The sequence below is a fragment of the Moschus berezovskii genome, chromosome 4 (assembly GCF_049115385.1).
Source record: "Moschus berezovskii isolate FMDL1 chromosome 4, NW_MosBer_1.0, whole genome shotgun sequence".
NCBI lineage: Eukaryota > Metazoa > Chordata > Mammalia > Artiodactyla > Moschidae > Moschus > Moschus berezovskii.
The window spans coordinates 42745595-42764414 of NC_142463.1; the positions used below are offsets into that span (position 1 = coordinate 42745595).

The 18820-nt window shown below is 40.1% G+C and overlaps 1 protein-coding gene and 1 pseudogene across 6 annotated transcripts in view; one reads left to right on the forward strand and one right to left on the reverse strand.

Annotated features, from left to right (window-relative positions):
• Positions 1–1320: 1320 nt before the first annotated feature.
• Positions 1321–7745, reverse strand: LOC129541761 (small ribosomal subunit protein eS1 pseudogene; annotated as a pseudogene).
• Positions 7746–8401: 656 nt separating this feature from the next.
• SGIP1 (SH3GL interacting endocytic adaptor 1) overlaps positions 8402–18820 on the forward strand; it is a 232138-nt gene continuing 221719 nt past the window's right edge. For 5 of the 6 annotated variants that reach the window (XM_088835365.1, XM_088835361.1, XM_088835363.1 and 2 more), the window contains exon 1: positions 8665–8959. In XM_088835365.1, coding sequence (XP_088691491.1) covers positions 8950–8959 — 10 coding nt within the window. In that variant the 5' untranslated portion in view covers positions 8665–8949. Of the gene's footprint in view, positions 8525–8664; positions 8960–18820 lie in introns of those variants that run through there. The other variant, XM_055404071.2, reaches the window with a different exon arrangement.

The following is an 18820-nucleotide window of genomic DNA, read 5'->3' on the forward strand; positions in this document are numbered from 1 at the left end:
GAAGAGGAGGATATGGCAGAGAGAGATGGTCTCCAGTAGAGTGGATACAGAGGAAAGAGAAAATATATCATTAAAGGAAAACCAGGATTGAGTTTAAGTAAGTTGATGCTAAAGTTTGACGATGGGCACTTTTGTCGACACTGAGCAGGAGATCTAGCCAGGACAGTGGAAAGGCTATCAGAAAAATCCAAGTTGGGGAGAAATAAGACTGAGGTAGGGCTGGATAAGGATGGGTCAGTAAGAGTATCCTATTTGCCCTTAAAAGACAGGTCAAGCAGTTCTTCTTGAAAGCCTTATTTGCTTCCGCTTTACCCCAGGTGCCCCTCTTTTGTGTTGCCTTCAGTCTGAACATTTATAAACCAATATCGTAATTTCTGGTTTGCTTATCTGCCTCCTCCCCTGTGCTATAGGCTTCTTGAAAAGTTTATGTCTTTTCCATTTTTGAGTCCCCCAAACCTGACACAGTGCCTGGGCATAGATAATTCTTAACAGTTCTTTGTTGGGTGAAGAAATGAAAAATTGTGAATGTGGTCATGATACACACCCTTAACACATAACCTCTTAAATTAACTCATCCCATACTTACCCACAATGTTTGTCAGTCTCCAGAAGAAAAATAGAAATATAATGTGGACCACAAAAGCGAACCACATATATAATTTAAAATTTTTAGGTATACACATTAAAAAGAAACAAGATTAATTTACTAGTATATTTTATTTAATCAAATATATAAAATATTATTTCAACAAGTAATAAATATCAAATTTATAAATGTGCTATTTTAGGCTCTCTTTGTTTTGTCCTTTCTTCAAATCTAGTGTGCATTTTACCCTTATATCACATCTCAATTCAGACTAGTCACATAACTTTTTAAAAAAAATTATTGAAATATAGTTGATGTACAATGTTGCATTAGTTTCAGATGTACAGCAAATTGATTCTGTTGCATGCAATATATATATTCTTTTTTAGATTCTTTTCCATTATAGGTTATTATAAGATATTGAATATAATTCCCTATATGATATAGTATATAAAATATAGTGGGTCCTTGCTGGTTATGTATTTAATACACAGTAGTGTATGTATGTTAATCCCAAGGTCCTAATTTATCCCTCTTCCATGCCTTTCCCCTTTGATAACCATAAGTTTTTTTTTTCTATCAGACCAGGCACATTTCAGTTGCTAAATAATCACATGTAGCAGTGACTACTGTATCAGTGCAGTTTTAGATTCCAGAACATACCTAGTTCTTTCCTTTGTTTTGTAAACCCCACAAATAAGGTCTTTTATTTATCATTATTAATTGTCTGAATTTTAAACAGATTCTTGGACTGGTGGCTCATATCCATTAGCTCATTCGACTTTAGCACCTGTCTCATCTCCAGAAGCTTCTCCAAAACTTATCTTCACCATGACGCTCTGGAGTTTTCCCAATTCAAATTTGAGCTTCTTCAGCATTTTTACTTTTCTAACAAAGATACCATGGAGCAGATAAATAGACTGTCAAGCTTTTTCTATGTCTTTTCTGATGCTGTCTGAAATTAGTTTAGTGACTACCTCTTTCAAGTCCTTTGTCTGCTCCTCTGGGTCACAATTTCCATCATCTTCTTCTAGACTTGGCAGACCTGTTGGTGCTGGGCATAGGAGGTCTTCCAAATCTAATTGTTGCATTTTAAGTAATACTCACACAGAATAGATGAAACAAACAATATGGGTAGGCTTGACATCAATATGAGCTTCAATCATGATCTGCCATTTTTTGACAGTCTGTCACAGGTAAGAAGCAAGCCATGGAAATTAGGCAGTTTTTGGAATTACTGAATTACTGATTTAATTACTGAACATCTTCAGTAATTAGCTTGAATTTGATGATCCTTGAGGTCATCAGATGAGATTTTGTTTCCTTGAGTTCTCGTGATTAGTGTTTTCCCAGTATTTCTTATGTTGAACATGGCTGGTGTTTTCACATCATACCAATCTTAGAAAATGACTCAACTACATCCTTCTTGCTTCCTTTTTGCTACCTTCTGTAAGGCACTTGTTCTTGCCAACCACCATGTTGCTGCTCAGCATCCTGTCACTTTTGATGGCCTCTACACCTGAAGTGTCCCCTGTTTGGATTACTCTTCCTCTAGCTCTTTTAAAGATATATACTTTGGGATATATCATTCACAAAAGATTATACACACTTATAATATGCAAACTGTACATATTCACATATATAATGTTTATAAATGGTATAGAGATGAACACAATACAAGTTTAGTTTTTGCACATTTGAAGTCTAATTAATATCAAGCAGCTCTTTGCCATTTGGAACGGAAAAAAGAGGTATGGAGAGTATGTAGGGTGTCTGTAAAGGCCAGGCCTGGGAAATTCCACTGCCTTATTTCAGTCATATAACTCCATCCAGATGCAAGGAAAACCAACAAATGCAGTCTTCCTGTGTATTCTGCTAGAGAAAAATGCTTTGATTAATACATGTCACTATCATTGACACAATTTTATAATTTTTATCCCTAATTTTTTGGCCAGCATCCACAGAACAGTATTAAGTATTAAATAACAGGCATAATTTAAGTCTTATTTCTAATTTTAATAAAGATTGTTTTCAACACATCTCCATTTAACAAGATGACAGATTTAAGAAAGAGATTTGCTTATCTCATCATACCAAGGAACTTTAAAAAATATCTTTCTATAATAGATTTTTATTTATTTAATGAGTGATAAAAGTTGAAATTTATCAGATATCTCCTCAGCAATTGTGGAGACAATAACATAATTTTGTTTTCAATAAAATTATGACATTTTCAATAAAATTGTGACAATTAACATTGTGACTAATACTTTAGATTTCTTAATGTTGAATTACTTTTTCTTACCCCTAAGATAAAGTCTAACTTACTAGCATATCTGTAATATATATATATTAAATATATATAAATACATATAATGCTTTTGAAAAGCTAGATTTCATTTACTGTTATTTTATGTAAAAGTTTTGCATCAATATTCAGAAGCAAGATTGAACTACTTTTTAATTATTTTTTGTTAAATTTTATAATTCACAAATGAATTTCAGAGCTTTATCTTTTTACTTTCTCCAACTGTTAAAGCTTTATCTGAGTTAACTGATTCTTCAAAGAGAAAAAAATTCCACTGTGTTTGGGACAGTCTATATTTCAAGCATATTGCCACCCGGCCCATTAATATTCCTTCTTATCGGTATTGTATATTTACTACAGCTGTAACATTTAACAATTTTAATAAGAATGTTTTTGCTACTTTCATGCTGTCTTTCTGGCCCTCAGTATACTCTTATCCCAGCAGTCTGCTCTTGTTTACTGCTGCTATATCCCTGAAATTCTATCAAAAGTAAAAAATTGATTTTTTAAAGATTGGCTCTCTGATTTTCTACATTTCCTCTACCTCAGTGGAGCTATGATTGTTTACCCTCTCCCTCTTGTGAAATTGCTGATTCTGCTGGTGTGTTCAGTCTTTACTGCTTATCTTTGTCAATGTAAGTCTAGATATATATATAGTACTATATAACAGTACTCCCAGCTGACAGAAGTTCCTGCAGTACTGGTATAGATCTAGATACGTGGGTCTCTGGGAAGTGATGAACCCAAGGGTGGCAAACATTTCAGCGCATGTCTTTAGTGTCTGTGGATCAACAAATAGGAAGAGTTCTCCCCTTTTCTGCCCTCCTTTCCCACAGAGGGGAAGAGGATGACTATAGCGTATGCAATTCCCTCTGAATGTAGTGAGTGAGTAAGAATTCTGACTGCTGTGAGTATGGCATCTGAGTCCCTCTGCTATCACGAATACTTCTGCAAATTTTATGTTAGGTTCACTGACTAATGTCTACATGATGGACAGTTACTGTTTTATAGTTGCTCTCCCAACATTTGTTCTGGAAATAGTGCCCTCTCTTCCTTTGACAATGTCTCTTCTATCCCTCCGATCGTTAGGGGTTCATATTATTGCTTGTCATAGAAACGTGCCTGTTTTCCTCCTGTGTTTAGTCTTAGTAATGGACATACGACTAAGCCCAAAGTAACTTTAGATTTGAATAAGTCCATCATGAGACGTCATCAACCTGGTTAGTTAATGGGTCCAAAGTTCGAACAGTGCTCCAAACCAGAGTCAGCCAGAGTCCTTCTTGGAAGTTTTTTTGAAGATCTTGGACAGTCAAGCTATGAAGATATGACCCTGAAGGACTTAAATGGCCAGCTCTCTGATCACAGGCAGAAAAACGAGGAAGCAAAAAGAAGTTGATGGGCTGGGAGAAACAGAGTTGTGAGTACTTGCTTCTGGTCACATTGTTTTCTGGAGGACTGAATTCCTGCTCTCCCTCAGCTGTGCAGGGCTTCCCATACTGTGAGATACCCATAAGATTCCTTCTCTGCCCATGTCAGTTCTAGTTGGGGTTTTTCCTGTTAACAAAGTATATAAATATACTGAACATGGGCATATATATTTTCTGCTCCTCATCTGTTTCATCCCATGGAAATCCAATCCTTCAAGTGGGACCCTTGCTGATTTCCAGAGCTTAGAAAATATTTTCCTTCTGACATTCACTGAACTGCTTCAGCAGGGAGAGCAAGACGGACAGAGTCAATGTCATCCTGAGGTCACTGTCTTGGAGCTATATATCTGGGCCCATTTTTAAAAGCTTTCCTTTTGTGTTAATTTTGTTTCTTCCTTTGTGACTCAGTTCTGATTATTTTCTTTCTCTTTCTGAAATATAAGCTGATTCCTGACCCCCACCACATACACACTACCATTGAGAAATAGTGAAGAAATTCAGTATGTATGGTAAATTATATAATAGGATTTGTTTTTTTTTTTTTTTTTTGATGTGTAATAGGGCTTTGGTTCAGTTCAGTTTAGTTGCTAAGTCGTGTCTGACTCTTTGCCACCTCATGGACTGCAGCACGCCAGGCTTCCCTGTCCTTCACTATCTCCCAGAGCTTGCTCAAACTCAGCACCAATGAGTCAGTGATGCCATCCAACCATCTCATCCTCTGTTGTCCCTTTCTCCTCCTGCTCTCAATCTTTCCCAGCATCAGGGTCACTTTTCCAACAGGTTGGCTCTTCTCATTAGTTGGCAAAGCGTCACTAGCATACAAATATTACTTCAGAAAAAAATTTTAAATGTCTAGTGATTTCAGCAATTAAGTTTTTGGGTCTTGGACTAGTCTCAGGCACTCTCTGAGATTCTGATGTGATCTGGGCACACATTTGCCATCCTGGGTTAGACTCCTGCATAGCCCTTGTACTTCGGGGCAAGTCAGTAATTTGCCTGATCTTTTCCACAGATCCTTTGTCTTCCATTTAAAACTAGAAAAAAGAAAAAAAGTATTTCACTATTATAGTAGCTAGAAATTCTCCTTTGTACTCTTTGGTAAGAAAAAGCTATCCTAGGAAGGGATGAAATTGGGGCTACAATCTAAAGTACTTTCTTCTCGAGAAAATAACTTTTTTCCCCAAAAAAACCTATAAAAAAAAATTAGAATGTGTAATCTTTTTCTGATAATATACTTGAACAGTTTTTTATTTAAAGAACTTTGCTTATCAGATGCTTTTATAACTGATAGCAGTATTTTTTATAAGCTTGCATAAAGTTTAACCAGTCTTGATACTGACCTAACAACCTTTACCATACATCCCTTTCTTGTTCCTTCTCTAGCAGTCGTAACTAGACACTTCTTTTTTCTATGAACACTCCACTAACCAAAAGAATCCCTGAGTCGTCTTCCTGTCTCTGCCACTGCTGCTGCTAAGTTGCTTCAGTTGTGTCTGACTCTGTGCAACCCCATAGACGGCAGCCCACCAGGCTTGCTGTCTCTGGGATTCTCCAGGCAAGAATACTGGAGTGGGTTGCCATTTCCTTCTCCACTTGCTGTCTCTGGTTAGTCGCAAACAAAACTGTGTGCCCACACTGAATTGGAGAGGTTTGCTCTAACGCACTGTGAAGCTCGCATCAGGTGAGCAAAGGCAGGCCGTCTGGGTTGCCCTGGCTCTCCTTTCCCCTTACAGCTTTGACAGTGCTGCCTCGCCCTGCACCTCAGGGCCTGCACTTAACCTCCAGACTCCATATGAAGACAATTTTCTAATTTAGAGTTCCCTATATCATTCAGTAATCACTCTCCTACACAGCAGTCTCTGAGAACTCTTTGACAATATTACACCTCTGGATGCATCACCTAATCTTTCACTAAGTTTTTCTCTGTGTATGTGGTATAACTCTCAGTTGGCTACAAGCTTCTTTGATGCCTCTGGTAGCCCTTTGGTAGCTGCTGCTGCTGCTAAGTCACTTCAGTCGTGTCCGACTCTGTGTGACCCCATAGACGGAAGCCCACCAGGCTCCCCCATCCCTGGGATTCTCCAGGCAAGAACACTGGAGTGGGTTGCCATTTCCTTCTCCAATGTGTGAAAGTGAAAAGTGAAAGTGAAGTCGCTCAGTCGTGTCGCCCTTTGGTAGAAATAATCTTAAAAAGACAACATGGTGGGTTTATTATGCTCCAGACACAATACTAAGTAATTTACTGGCAAAGTATTTAGGACACTGCTTAGCACACAGTAAGTCATTAATAAAGATTTGTTATTAGTACTATTTATAGTCCTATGAACTTGGTACTATTATCTCCATTTCACAAATAAGGAAGCTGTGAGTCACAGAGAATTACATAACTTGTCCAGGGTCACAGAGCTCATGAAGTGTCAGAGACAGAACTTGATCTCAGTCTGTTTGACACCAATATCTATCCATATGCTTAACCATTATGTTTGGCTAGACTCCCACACTAATCAATCTGCTTTTTGCAATAAGACCCTTGCAGTTTTCAGAGAACTGTAAATTGTACTCAGGACCATGTTTTGCTTCAGAATTCTCCCCTCTTTTAAAATTAAACTGCTTCACAGATATAAGGGAAAAGGCATAAGTGTTTGGATCTCCTGGAGAGTTTCATTTTGAAATTTCAAGGCCATTGAAATATGTGTCCTTAGGGAGAACAATGAGTTTTTCAAAACTTCCAAGTTGCTAAGGAACTGAATTTTTTCATCTGTTAATATGGTTTCAGTTAGCTCTCCTAGTTATATTTTCTCTAGTCGTTCTCAGCCACCAATACCTCTCTCATAGAATATTTGCTCTCATAGAAAGAACTAGACTATGTCCACGGTTGGGCAAGATCAAAAGTTCATGGGTATATGTATAATACAAATAATTAACAACAGTATTGGAGATTCAATCCTGATGGTGTAAAGCACCTTACTTGAGGTTATTTCCTTTGATGTTCACAACTGCTCTGTGATGTAATGGCCTTTCTCCTAGTCGCGTTTCCAGATTGTAGAGGAGAAATGCCCGCTTGTGCTGCTGTCTCCTAGGGTTCTGAAGAGGCCTTTCCTTTCCTTCCCATCTCCCTTCTGTCTCCTCTCTCCCAAACTCCGCCTGCCCTCTGCTTCCTCAGCGCTCTGAGGGCTAAGCCTGCTAGAAGGGACCAGTCAGGTGACAGAGTCTCAACCCAGCAGCCGAGGTGTCAGAACCTTTCCCACTTAAGCAGCAGCACGGCGCCCAGAGTCCATCCCTGGAAGCTGTATAACCGGGACTCCACCCGACCCTCGGGCCAGGTTTCCGCACTTGGGTCCCGCTCCGGATCCCCACTGGAGTGAACGAATGGGCTTGCAGGCCTGCAGATAGATCCTGGAGGTGCTGGGGGTGGGGGTGTCATTTAGAAGAAAGTTGGGCCTCCTGCAGGGACTGCAGTGGGTAGTAGCGGCCACTCTCCACCTGGGGCTGCGCGGCGGCTCGCGTGCGCGCTGGGCCGGAAGGATGCGCTGGCGGCTGGACTCGAACGCCGCGGAGCAGAGCTGCGCCCCGCGCTCCCCGCGGCGGCCGGCTGCCCGGGTCCAGTGGGGAGGAAGCGGCGCGCACGGCTAGCTGTAGTCCATCTGAGGCCTCCCTCCCTGCCTGCTCCCCTCTCTCCCGCCTCCCGCCCCAGAAATTATCTCATGCGTTGCCAGTGCGATTCCAGAGCCCCACTCGGGTGGGTTCTTTTGTTTCTTTGTTTTAATGACAGTTCCCAGCCCTTCGGTATGTCATGCGCGATTAATCCCCTGGCTCTCTTTGAAATTTCTTCTGCACCATCCTTTTGGGGATAATTGTTTATGATGTGACGTCGGCCGGATTGATTTTTCTCCTGAATGAGAGAGGGAGAGAGTCACAGATGTGTGCGGAGGCCACAGATACTGACATTTGGAATTCCTTCAGGGCAAAGGGAGATGGGAATGGGAGCTTGAGTGTGTGCAGCCAAGACCCCAGGCTGCACGGAATTATTAAGAAGTTTTTCTTTAAGATAATAATAAGTCCCCTCCGCAGCGAGTCACTTAGGTGCTCCTTTCATGCCCGAGTCCGCGGTGAAGGTGGCGGCGTCTGATAATTAATCTCGGGTACCCAGCCGCTGCAAGAGGCTTAAGACGAAGAGGAGGGGCGGGGGAAGTGCGTCACCAGGTGGGGAAGGGGCTGTGCATTTGGTGACAAGCCGGAGGGGATGGGGGTGGAGGGGAATGGGGACGGGAAATAGGTTCTGTGTGCTCTCCCGGGGTATTGTGTCAGGAGATGCGGGCTGGCTACCATGTGACGCGGTCCAGAGCTGAAGGGATTGGCCGAGGCAACGCAGGCGGTGCAGCTCGGCCGGCTGGCTGTTCCTCTCCCTTTCTCTCGCAGCATCTTCCTGGGAGCCTGTAGGTGAAGCAGCACCAGCAGCATCCATGGCCTATCTTTGGGGTTAACACTTGTCTCCTTCGGCTTCAGCAGAGGACACAGCAGATCTCTCGGCGGCAGCAGCGTTGCGAGGACTTAAGCTGAGACCTGGAATCGTATCCTCCTGTGTTTTTTCAGACTCTTTGGAAATTAAGGAATGCAATTCTGCCACCATGATGGAAGGTAGGATGCTTTCTGTTGTGGTTGACTGGTTACAGGCGAGGTTTGGGGAGAACAGCGTTGAAATATGTGTGCAGCCTGTTTTTGTGGCTGGTCTAGAACCCGGTTGCCAGGATGTGCAAACAGAAATGCTGCAGTTTGCTTGCAGCGGACCAGGGCTCAGACTAATGGAATCGAACCACAGGGCTTCTGTTTAGCTCAGAACCTACAGAGCTCCCAGCTCTTATGAGAGAGAAAAACCTAAAGTGCTTGCAAGGAACTGAGATAGAGCTAGGAAAGAGCTTGCAAAGCAGAGAAGTTGGGAGAGAAGATAAGGTTTTCTGCTCTGGGTTCCTGGGACTACACTGATTAAACATTTACAGTGGAAACTTGTCTTCTGAAATTGACAGTAGACAGGAGAGGTCGTTGACACAGTTATCCATGCTGTCATTTTCAGCGAACTGTTTAAAATTTTTAAAAATTCTTCTAAGATGTTTTTATCTCTGCAATTTACATCATACCCTTGGGGTGAGAGGTTTCATTTTGTCCACAGGCTCTAGTTTTAGGGGGCTGTCATTGCAACAGAATGAATGATGTGAGGAAAATATCTTGGACTCTTGTCTTCTTATTTGGGATTTTATCAGGTTTTTTAAAAACGAATTTTGTACTTGTTAAATGTGTTCCCTGTGTCATGGCTCTTAGCCACGCATCAAATTAACTGATTAGCTTTTTGCATTCAATATTAAGTGTAAAAAGGAACTTTCCGGGGGGAGATGTTGTTTAAACTACATTTTATTCTACTAAACTACCCTCTAAGCTGGACATGGTGACAACCAAGATTGCCTCAGAAAAGCAGCAAGCTGATTAGGAAAGAAGCAGGCAGCCCTATCCTGGCTTTGATTTTCTGCTTTCACACTACAGGATGGTGCAAAACTCCTGGCCTTTCCTAAGATGACAGGCAGAAATTTGTCCCCAGCCTGGATTTCACAATGCAGAATTGAGTGCATAATGTGTCTCAAATCTGCCATGAAAATGGCAGAGAGGCCACCTCTTAAGTCAAGGTCTGTCTTACAGATTTGAAACATTCCTTAGAAATTTACCAAAATGAAATAAGAAGAGAATCGCTGTGGAAAAAAAAAAGAAAAAGAGCAGTGTTGCCTATACTTATTTGGCAGAAATGAATTCTTTTTGCTCTGTCTGTCATCATGTCAAACATTGCTAATGTGATTTGGGGGAGTGAAGAATTCTACAGTCACGGCCCACAGATTTTAGAAAATAGCCTTAAAAGAGAGATTGGGTATCATTTTGTTATGAAGCCTGGTCTTGTTTGCAAAGGGTTCTTAAGCTAGTTCTTTAAACACAGGCCTAAATAAACTAACTTTAGTAATGATCAAGATTAAATCATTTTCATTAATTCAAACTGAATTTAACCTTTGAATAACAAGCCAAGACAAACAGAAAGAACATTACTGAGGGAGTTTTCAATTAGAAGCTCATGTGCATTGCCATCTTCAGAAAAAAAAAATGTGTCTACAGAGGTACTAGATTTCTCCAGCTGAATTTCATGTAGCATTTCTTAAATCCACACACATTCTGATTAGATTTTAATCTTACACAGGGACTTGGAAGATTTACTTCTTGCCTTATGAACTGTGGACTGAAGTTATCTCTGAAGGAAGGAATATTTTTTGATGCTTGTTAATGATTCTTTTGGTAATATTGTCTATTGTGCTATCCCAGAATGTCAGTTCGAAACCCTGTGATAAGCTTATCTGAGCTGACTACAATGAAAGGAGAACTGTAACAAAGACTTGTGTTGGAGCTGAATTAACACTATTGCTCTGTGTTTGCCAAATTTATCTAATGAAGGATGTTATCTTAGCACTGTTAGGAATTAAAGGTGACACTAGGGGTGCGGTTCCCATCCATCAGATCCTTGCAAAAGAAATTGGACAGGTGTTTCCAGTAGCTTAAAAATTTTAATGAAACTAATATTTTTTAATCTACCTCTAGTTCCTGCTTCAGTGCTATTCAAGACTTATTATCTTCTTGGTTCAATGACCTTAGAAATGCTGGTGGGAACTTAACCAGAAGTCCAGTTTGCCTATCAATGGCCTTCCAACTTAGATGCCAGCCTTTCTGCCAATATACGCAAGTTTCTGATACTGCATCTCACAATTTCACCTCTTTAATGCTCTTACTCTGAAAGTGTGTCATAGCAGTTATCATTCCCACTTAACTCTTCCCTAGAGGAAGCTAGGCTTCTATCTATCAAGATAGCCTTGGAAAGATAAGAAACCCCCTAAAAAGAACCGAAAATCCAGTCATGGCAGCCGTCTACCAAACATCAGTGGGCTCAGAGAATGTGTCACCAAACATCCAGATAGCTAAAATGCTATCTCTTCTCAATTAGTACATGTGACACACACAATCACACATACACACACACACACTCATGCACGGTTATACACACATATGTCATCTGCCCATATACATTATTCTAGAAAGGGACAGAACTCACATTTGCATTTGTGTGTATGTGTTTTGGTATTTATTAATGTCTGCTGCTCAGGAAAAACATGGCCATGGCAACTTTTCAAAGCTACTTCTCTACTTTGTGTCAAGCAAGAGTAAACAGATATTTATCAGAATGGCTCATGGTTTACTTTTGTGTTCTCATTTTGATGGAATAGAATATATGCTCCATTCATTCAATGTCTATTGGAAATTCTGGCCATAGAGGAGCATTGTTACTACCTCTCCACTGGGTCCAGTATCACAGAAGGCAGTGAAATAATTCTGCAGGGACCTCAGGCGCATTACTGGTATTATACTTTGTGGCTCCATGACTCTTTTCAAATATTTTTCTTTCAAAAGTGTATTTTAAGGGACTTGATGTGTTGATTTCTACATTTAAAAAAATTTTTGCAATGTTTAGTATTGGGTCTTTCCTAAAGAATATCATGTGATGTGGAGCCTTAAGTAGTATGACTATGAAGGGAAAGAGGATGAGCAAAGGGAATTATAAATACTCATAAAGGGTGTGTGTACTGGCCAAGCTTACAGTGCAGTCTGTGTGATTAGAGCAACTACTCAAGGATTTTATTGTTTTACATATGTTATTATTAAAGTTTGAAAATGACCTTTTAGCTACTTTTTTTTTAAGGTAAGTGAAACTGAGTCAGGGTTTCCAGGGACATTTGTTAATTTGGAAGGCAGTATGGGAAGTTTTCCCTTACCTGGCAGAACTGGACTAAAAGTGCTCATGTTTTCAGTTCCCTATTCAGGCTCTTAGATGTTTTTCTGAAAAGAAAAGTTTGGGGGCGCCAATAGTTGCATCCTAAAATAATTTTTAAAGTTAACAAGCATAATTTAAGGATTCACTGGGTTTACTTGCAATGTGCAGATTAATTTAATGAATTTTATTATCTTTATTAGTCACAATAACCTATCAGAAAGTCTATTCTGCACTGAGTGCTTCTACAGTACTTTTTCTAAATTGCAAGAATAAAAACTAATACATTGAGGTAAAAAAATAGGAGAACAGATTTTGGATCCATGTTCATCACAAATCTCCTAGTTTTGATCCCCCATAACATTTTAAATATGAATTTTTCTTTTTGCTTTGTATTGAAGTGGACATGTTAACCTGATTGAAAACTAGGACTTAAGTTTTATTGGTTGCATCTGTCTCTGTTTTAAATATGAGTATTCACAGAATCACACTTCTCAATTCCTTGTTAATACCTATTGTCTCTAAAATCAATGTTTAGAAAACTTTAAGCAGTTCTAGGTTAACTGATCTTTTGTTGCAATGAACCTTGTAATGGTAAAAGCTTTTCTTTCCCCTATCTAGAAATGAAGTTTATTTGTTTGGAAAATTCTTTGCTATAATCAAAAAGGAACAAAGCATTTTGAAGCTGCAACTGTTCATTTTGTAGTTAGCTAAAAAGTTTTAAAGGGACTGCTTCTCACTTTTCTGTCAATTCCCTTCCCAGAAATAGTGATGTTATTTTGGAAAATCTTAAGGAGGCATATGAGATTTTAATATATATTCCATTCCTTATGCAATTTCTCTCCTTCTTAAAGGGCTCAGGGTTGGAAAAAGCCTCCTTTTATGTATAAATTCCCATCTAATTACCAAGGTCAGCTTTAAATCTCTAAAAGAACATATAGTCTTTAAAAAGAATTAACTTAGATAAACCATGCTAGAAGACTGTGAATGATTTTCTCTGTTGGATTTGGCACATATGCTATCCATGTTTCAAGTAAACAAGTTTCAGGAAGCCAGCAACTCACAGTTTTTATGTTCCTGAGTTTGTCTGTGAAGCGGTCACTTGAAACAAGTTTTTCTGTAGCAATAATGATATAAACAGTGGTTGGATTTTCTAAGTCCATCCAAGATTATCTACCTGAAACTAAATATTTTGCCATGAAATGTATAAAGAACATGACATTTTATATAGTAGTTAGCCAAAAGAAAACAATGACATTAAATGTGTTTTCAGTTTCTAATATTGCTATTTGAGGACAAGAAGGTTTACTAGAGGACAATGAGGAGATGGAGAGAAATTTCAAAGGAAATTTTGGATATTTTTAGAATTTTTGAGGCTCTAAATGCTGGATTTTTAAATTATGTTCAATTTTGCTTTCATAATTATGGTTTGTTCTGTGTTGTGCTGTGCTTAGTCGCTCAGTCATGTCCAGCTCTTTGCAATCCCATGGACTGTAGCCTGTCAGCCTCCTCTGTCCATGGGATTTTTTAGACAAGAATACTGGAGTGGGCTGCCATTTCCTCCTCCAGGGGATGGAACTTCCCGACCCAGAGGTCAAAGCTGTGTATCCTGCATTGGCAGGCAGAATCTTTACTATTGAGCCACCAGGGACACCCCACTTGCATTATGGAAACTCACGAATGGAATTAAGAAAGGGAGAGAGATGATTGTAAAGGAGTTACAGGAGCCAGGAGCTCTGGTCTTCTGTGCTTCATCAAGCTCATCTAGTATGTCAGGTACACCAACGGCTTTGTTACCTGTCTCAGATTGTCTAGAGCAAATACTTTCCTGCCTCAGGGCTTTTGCCCTGCCAAGAACACTTTTTCCAGCTCACGGAGGAACTGATTTTCTTGTGGTTCCAGCAACACTGCCACCTTGTCTGGAGGCCTTCCCTCCCATCCTTGTCATCCCAAGCTCACACACACACCCGTGCACTGAGTCCATCTCAGTCTCATGTCTTTCCTAAGAGCTGTTTTTATGATTGCGGTTGTTTAACGGTATGTCGGCTGAATCTCTGACTCAGAGGTAAGCTCCATGAGGGCAGGAATTAGGTCCATCATTCCCATCTCTATTCTTATCTCGTGATGCAGAGTGGATGCTTAGATGTTTATTTATTGACTAAGTGAATAAAACCAGATGTAAGTGACTCTGATCACTTCACAGTGTACATTGTGAAGTACTATTTGGGGTGTTATGGTGAATATAACAAAAATAAATTCTCGAATCTATATTTTTCCTGGAGAAATAAGATCTATAAACATGAGATAACTAGGGAAATATACATATTGTGGAGTGCTAATTGTAAGATACAGATAATACCTTTTGAGAAGCCAAAAGAAAGAAATAGTCCATTTGAAAATATGTACTTGAGCTTGAATTATTTTGGGGATTAGCTCTAAGGAAATGATTTCATAATGGAAAGAGACAAGTTATAGCAGAGCTATTCAAAGGTATTCCCAGAGGCATTGTTGTCAATATCCTGTACATTTTTTTCTTTTTTCTCTCCCTTCTGCTTTCCTTGTATTTTTGCCTTCCTTTCTCCACTTTTCTCATTCTTCAGTTCCTCCTTTCCATTCTGGGTTCTATTTCCTTTTTTCTGGCTTATGACCAGATCTGAAAATAATGCCTATATAGCCAGGCATTTGGAATTTTGGAAAGTATTGTAAGTAAATTAATGTGTGTAAACAAATGTAATGTTGTATGACATATTTGTGCATGCAGTGGCATGTGATGGATGTGGGGTTTTTCAGATGCCAAATTAGTCTTGACTGGAGAATTTGTGAATCTTAGAAACTCAATATGTTCACTGAATCTGTTCAGATTGGATTTTTTGTTTGAAAGACCATGGACCCAGGCATCAGACTTAGGTTTGAGTCTTAAGTGTTGTGACTTCTCGGCTATGTGTGTGGAGAAGATTACTTTACCTTCCTGGAGTTCTGTTTCCTTGCAAACAAAGTATGAGCATTGATCTGTCATCCCTCTAGAAATTCCAGCTCTTAGAGTCTCTGGCATCTGCTGAATGATTTGGATTCCACATATTCACTCCCTCTAAGGTTTGAATTCTCATAATTGACTCCTCTTCCTCCCACCTCAAAGCGTACTTTTCCTGACACACAAAAAATGATTCAGATATATTACTGTCTGCTCTTACTGCTTTATTCTTTCTCCACTGGCCAATTGCACGTATGCTGCAAGTTTGCTTTGCATCTTTGCTTTTGCTGTGCTGAAAAACAGAAATGTGTTTATGCAACTCTCCTATGTAGCTCTGAACATAGAACTATTTATGCATTAAAAATTGTATATTGAATGCATACTGGTTGTTAGACATGGTTCTAGGTGCTAGAGGCTCAGTAGTGAAAACAGATTCCTGCCTGCACAGAGCTTCTCTGAGAAGACATTTAAGCAAAGGCTTGAGGGAGGGAAGGGAGTGAGCAGTCAAGTAATTATCTGGAGGAACAATCCAAAGTAGCAGCGGGGAGAGCTAGTGAAAGGCTCAGAATGGGGGTAGAACAGCAAGGAGGCCAGTGTGTCTGGAGCAAAGGTCAGGGGAATGTTTAAGAGAGAGACTCAGAGAAATAAGAACAAATAGACACATACCCATGAGTCCCTTCCTCTTTTTTTTTTGGTTGAAGTATAGTTGACCTACAATATTACATTAGTGTCCGGTATATAATATAGTGATTCAATATTTTTACAGATTACTCACCATACAAAGTTAATGTAATATTATTGATGATTTTCCCTGTACTGTACATTACTTCCGTATTATTTATTTTATAGTTGGTAGTTTGTGCCTTCACCTATTTCACTTGTTCCCCCACCCCCCTCCCCTCTGCTGCTGCTGCTGCTGCTAAGTCACTTCAGTCGTGTCCGACTCTGTGTGACCCCATAGACGGAAGCCCACCAGGCTCCCCCGTCCCCGGGATTCTCCAGGCAAGAACACTGGAGTGGGCTGCCATTTCCTTCTCCAGTGTGTGAAAGTGAAAAGTGAAAGTGAAGTTGCTCAGTTAGCGACCCCACGGACTGCAGCCTACCAGGCTCCTCCATCCATGGGATTTTCTAGGCAAGAGTACTGGAGTGGCTTGCCATTGCCTTCTCCACCCCCTCCCCTCTGGCAACCACTAATTTGTTCTCTGTGTCTGTGAGTTAATTTCTGTTCTATTATATCTATTTATCAGTTTTGTTTTTTAGATTCCACATATAAATGAAAATAAACAGTGTTTGTCTTTCTGATTTATTTAACTTAACACAGTACCCTCCAGGTCTACCCATGTTGTTGCGCATGGCAAGATTTCATTCTCTTTTGTGGCTAAGTAAGTAAATAATACCACTTAAGGAATTCTCCAGGAAAGAATACTAGAGTGGGTAGCCATTCCCTTCTCTGAGGCATCTTCCTGACACAGTGATCAAACCTGGGTCTCTTGCATTGCAAGCAGTTTCTAGATTCTTTCCCTGGTGGCTCAGATGATAAGGAATCTGCCTGCAGTGTAGGGGACCAGGGTTTGATCCTTGGGTAAGGAAGATCCCCTGGAGAAGGGAATGGCTACCCACTCTGGTATTCTTGCCTGGAGAATCCCATGGACAGAGGAGCCTGCCAGGCTACAGTCCATGGGGTTGCAAAGAGTTGAACATGACTGAGCAACTAACACTTTCACTTTTTTCAAGTATTTATCATATCTTCTTTATTCATTCATCTGTTGAGGGACACTTAGATTGCTTCCATATCTTGACTATTGTAAATAAGGCTGTGATAAACACTGGGATGCATATATCTTTTAGAACTAGTGTTTTTGTTTTCTTCAGACAAACAAACAGAAGTGGAATTGCTGGATCCTTTTCAATGGTAGGAAAGTCAGTTTCCTTTTGCAGAAGTCAGTCTGCATAGGCCTGAGTTATCCATGTGTCAGGAAACAGGTGGGTATTCAGAAGCCTGTTATTCTGACATTGGATTTATGACTGTCTTACGATGGTGCCTGTCAAACTCATTCTTCCCTCACATTTCAGTAAGTGGAGGCATATCATGCTCTTACCTTGGCTAATGGTACAAAGCTCAAAGTTAGAGCTGAAAGTTCAGCTACAATTCTAGGCTTGAACATTTCTATACAAAAGATAGAGCTCCATGACAAATGATGTCAGAATCATAACTACACATCAATTCACAAATATTTTGACTACTTATCAGAGACTTTTGTTTCTCCTGAGTTCATATAGACTTCTGTTCAGCTCAGTTCAGGTCAGTCGCTCAGTCATATCTGACCCTTTGCAACCCCATGAATCATGCCAGGCCTCCCTGTCCATCACCAACTCCCAGAGTTCACTCAAACTCATGTCCATCGAGTCGGTGATGCCATCCAGCCATCTCATTCTCTGTCGTCCCCTTCTCCTCCCACCCCAAATCCCTCCCAGCATCAGAGTCTTTTCCAATGAGTCAACTTGTCACATGAGGTGGCCAAAGTATTTGAGTTTCAGCTTTAGCATCAGTCCTTCCAATGAACACCCAAGATTGATCTCCTTTAGGATGGACTGATTGGATGTCCTTGCAGTCCAAGGGACTCTCAAGAGTCTTCTCCAACACCACAGCTCAAAAGCAACAATTCTTCGGCGATCAGCTTTCTTCACAGTCCAACTCTCACATCCATACATGAAAAACCACTGGAAAAACCATAGCCTTGACTAGATGGACCTTTTTGGTGGCAAAGTAATGTCTCTGTTTTTTAATATGCTATCTAGGTTGGTCATAACTTTCCTTCCAAGGAGTAAGCGTCTTTTAATTTCGTGGCTGCAATCAGCATCTGCAGTGATTTTGGAGCCCAAAAAATAAAGTGACACTGTTTCCACTGTTACCCCATCTATTTCCCATGAAGTGATGGGACCAGATGCCATGATCTTTGTTTTCTGAATGTTGAGCTTCAAGCCAACCTTTTCACTCTCCTCTTTCACTTTCATCAAGAGGCTTTTTAGTTCCTCTTCACTTTCTGCCATAAGGGTGGTGTCATCTGCATATCTGAGGTTATTGATATTTATCCTAGCAATCTTGATTCCAGCTTGTGCTTCTTCCAGCCCAGCGTTCCTCATGATGTACTCTGCATATAAGTTAAATAAGCAGGGTGACAATATACAACCTTGACGTACTCCTTTTCCTATTTGGAACCAGTCTGTTGTTCCATGTCCAGTTCTAACTGTTGCTTCCTGACACTCTCTTCCAACAACACAAGAAAAGACTCTACACTTGGACATCACCAGATAGTCAACACTGAAATCAGATTGATTATATTCTTTCCAGCCAAAGATGGAGAAGCTCTATACAGTTAGCAAAAACAAGACCAGGAGCTGACTGTGGCTCAGATCATGAACTCCTTATTGCCAATTCAGACTTAAATTGAAGAAAGTGGAGAAAACCACTACACCATTCAGATATGACCTAAATCAAATCCTTTATGATTATACAGTGGAAGTGAGAAATAGATTTGAGGGACTAGATCTGATAGATAGAGTGCCTGATGAACTCTGGACAGAGGTTCATGACATTGTACAGGAGACAGGGACCAAGACCATCCCCATGGAAAAGAAATGCAAAAAAGCGAAATGGCTGTCTGAGGAGGCCTTCCAA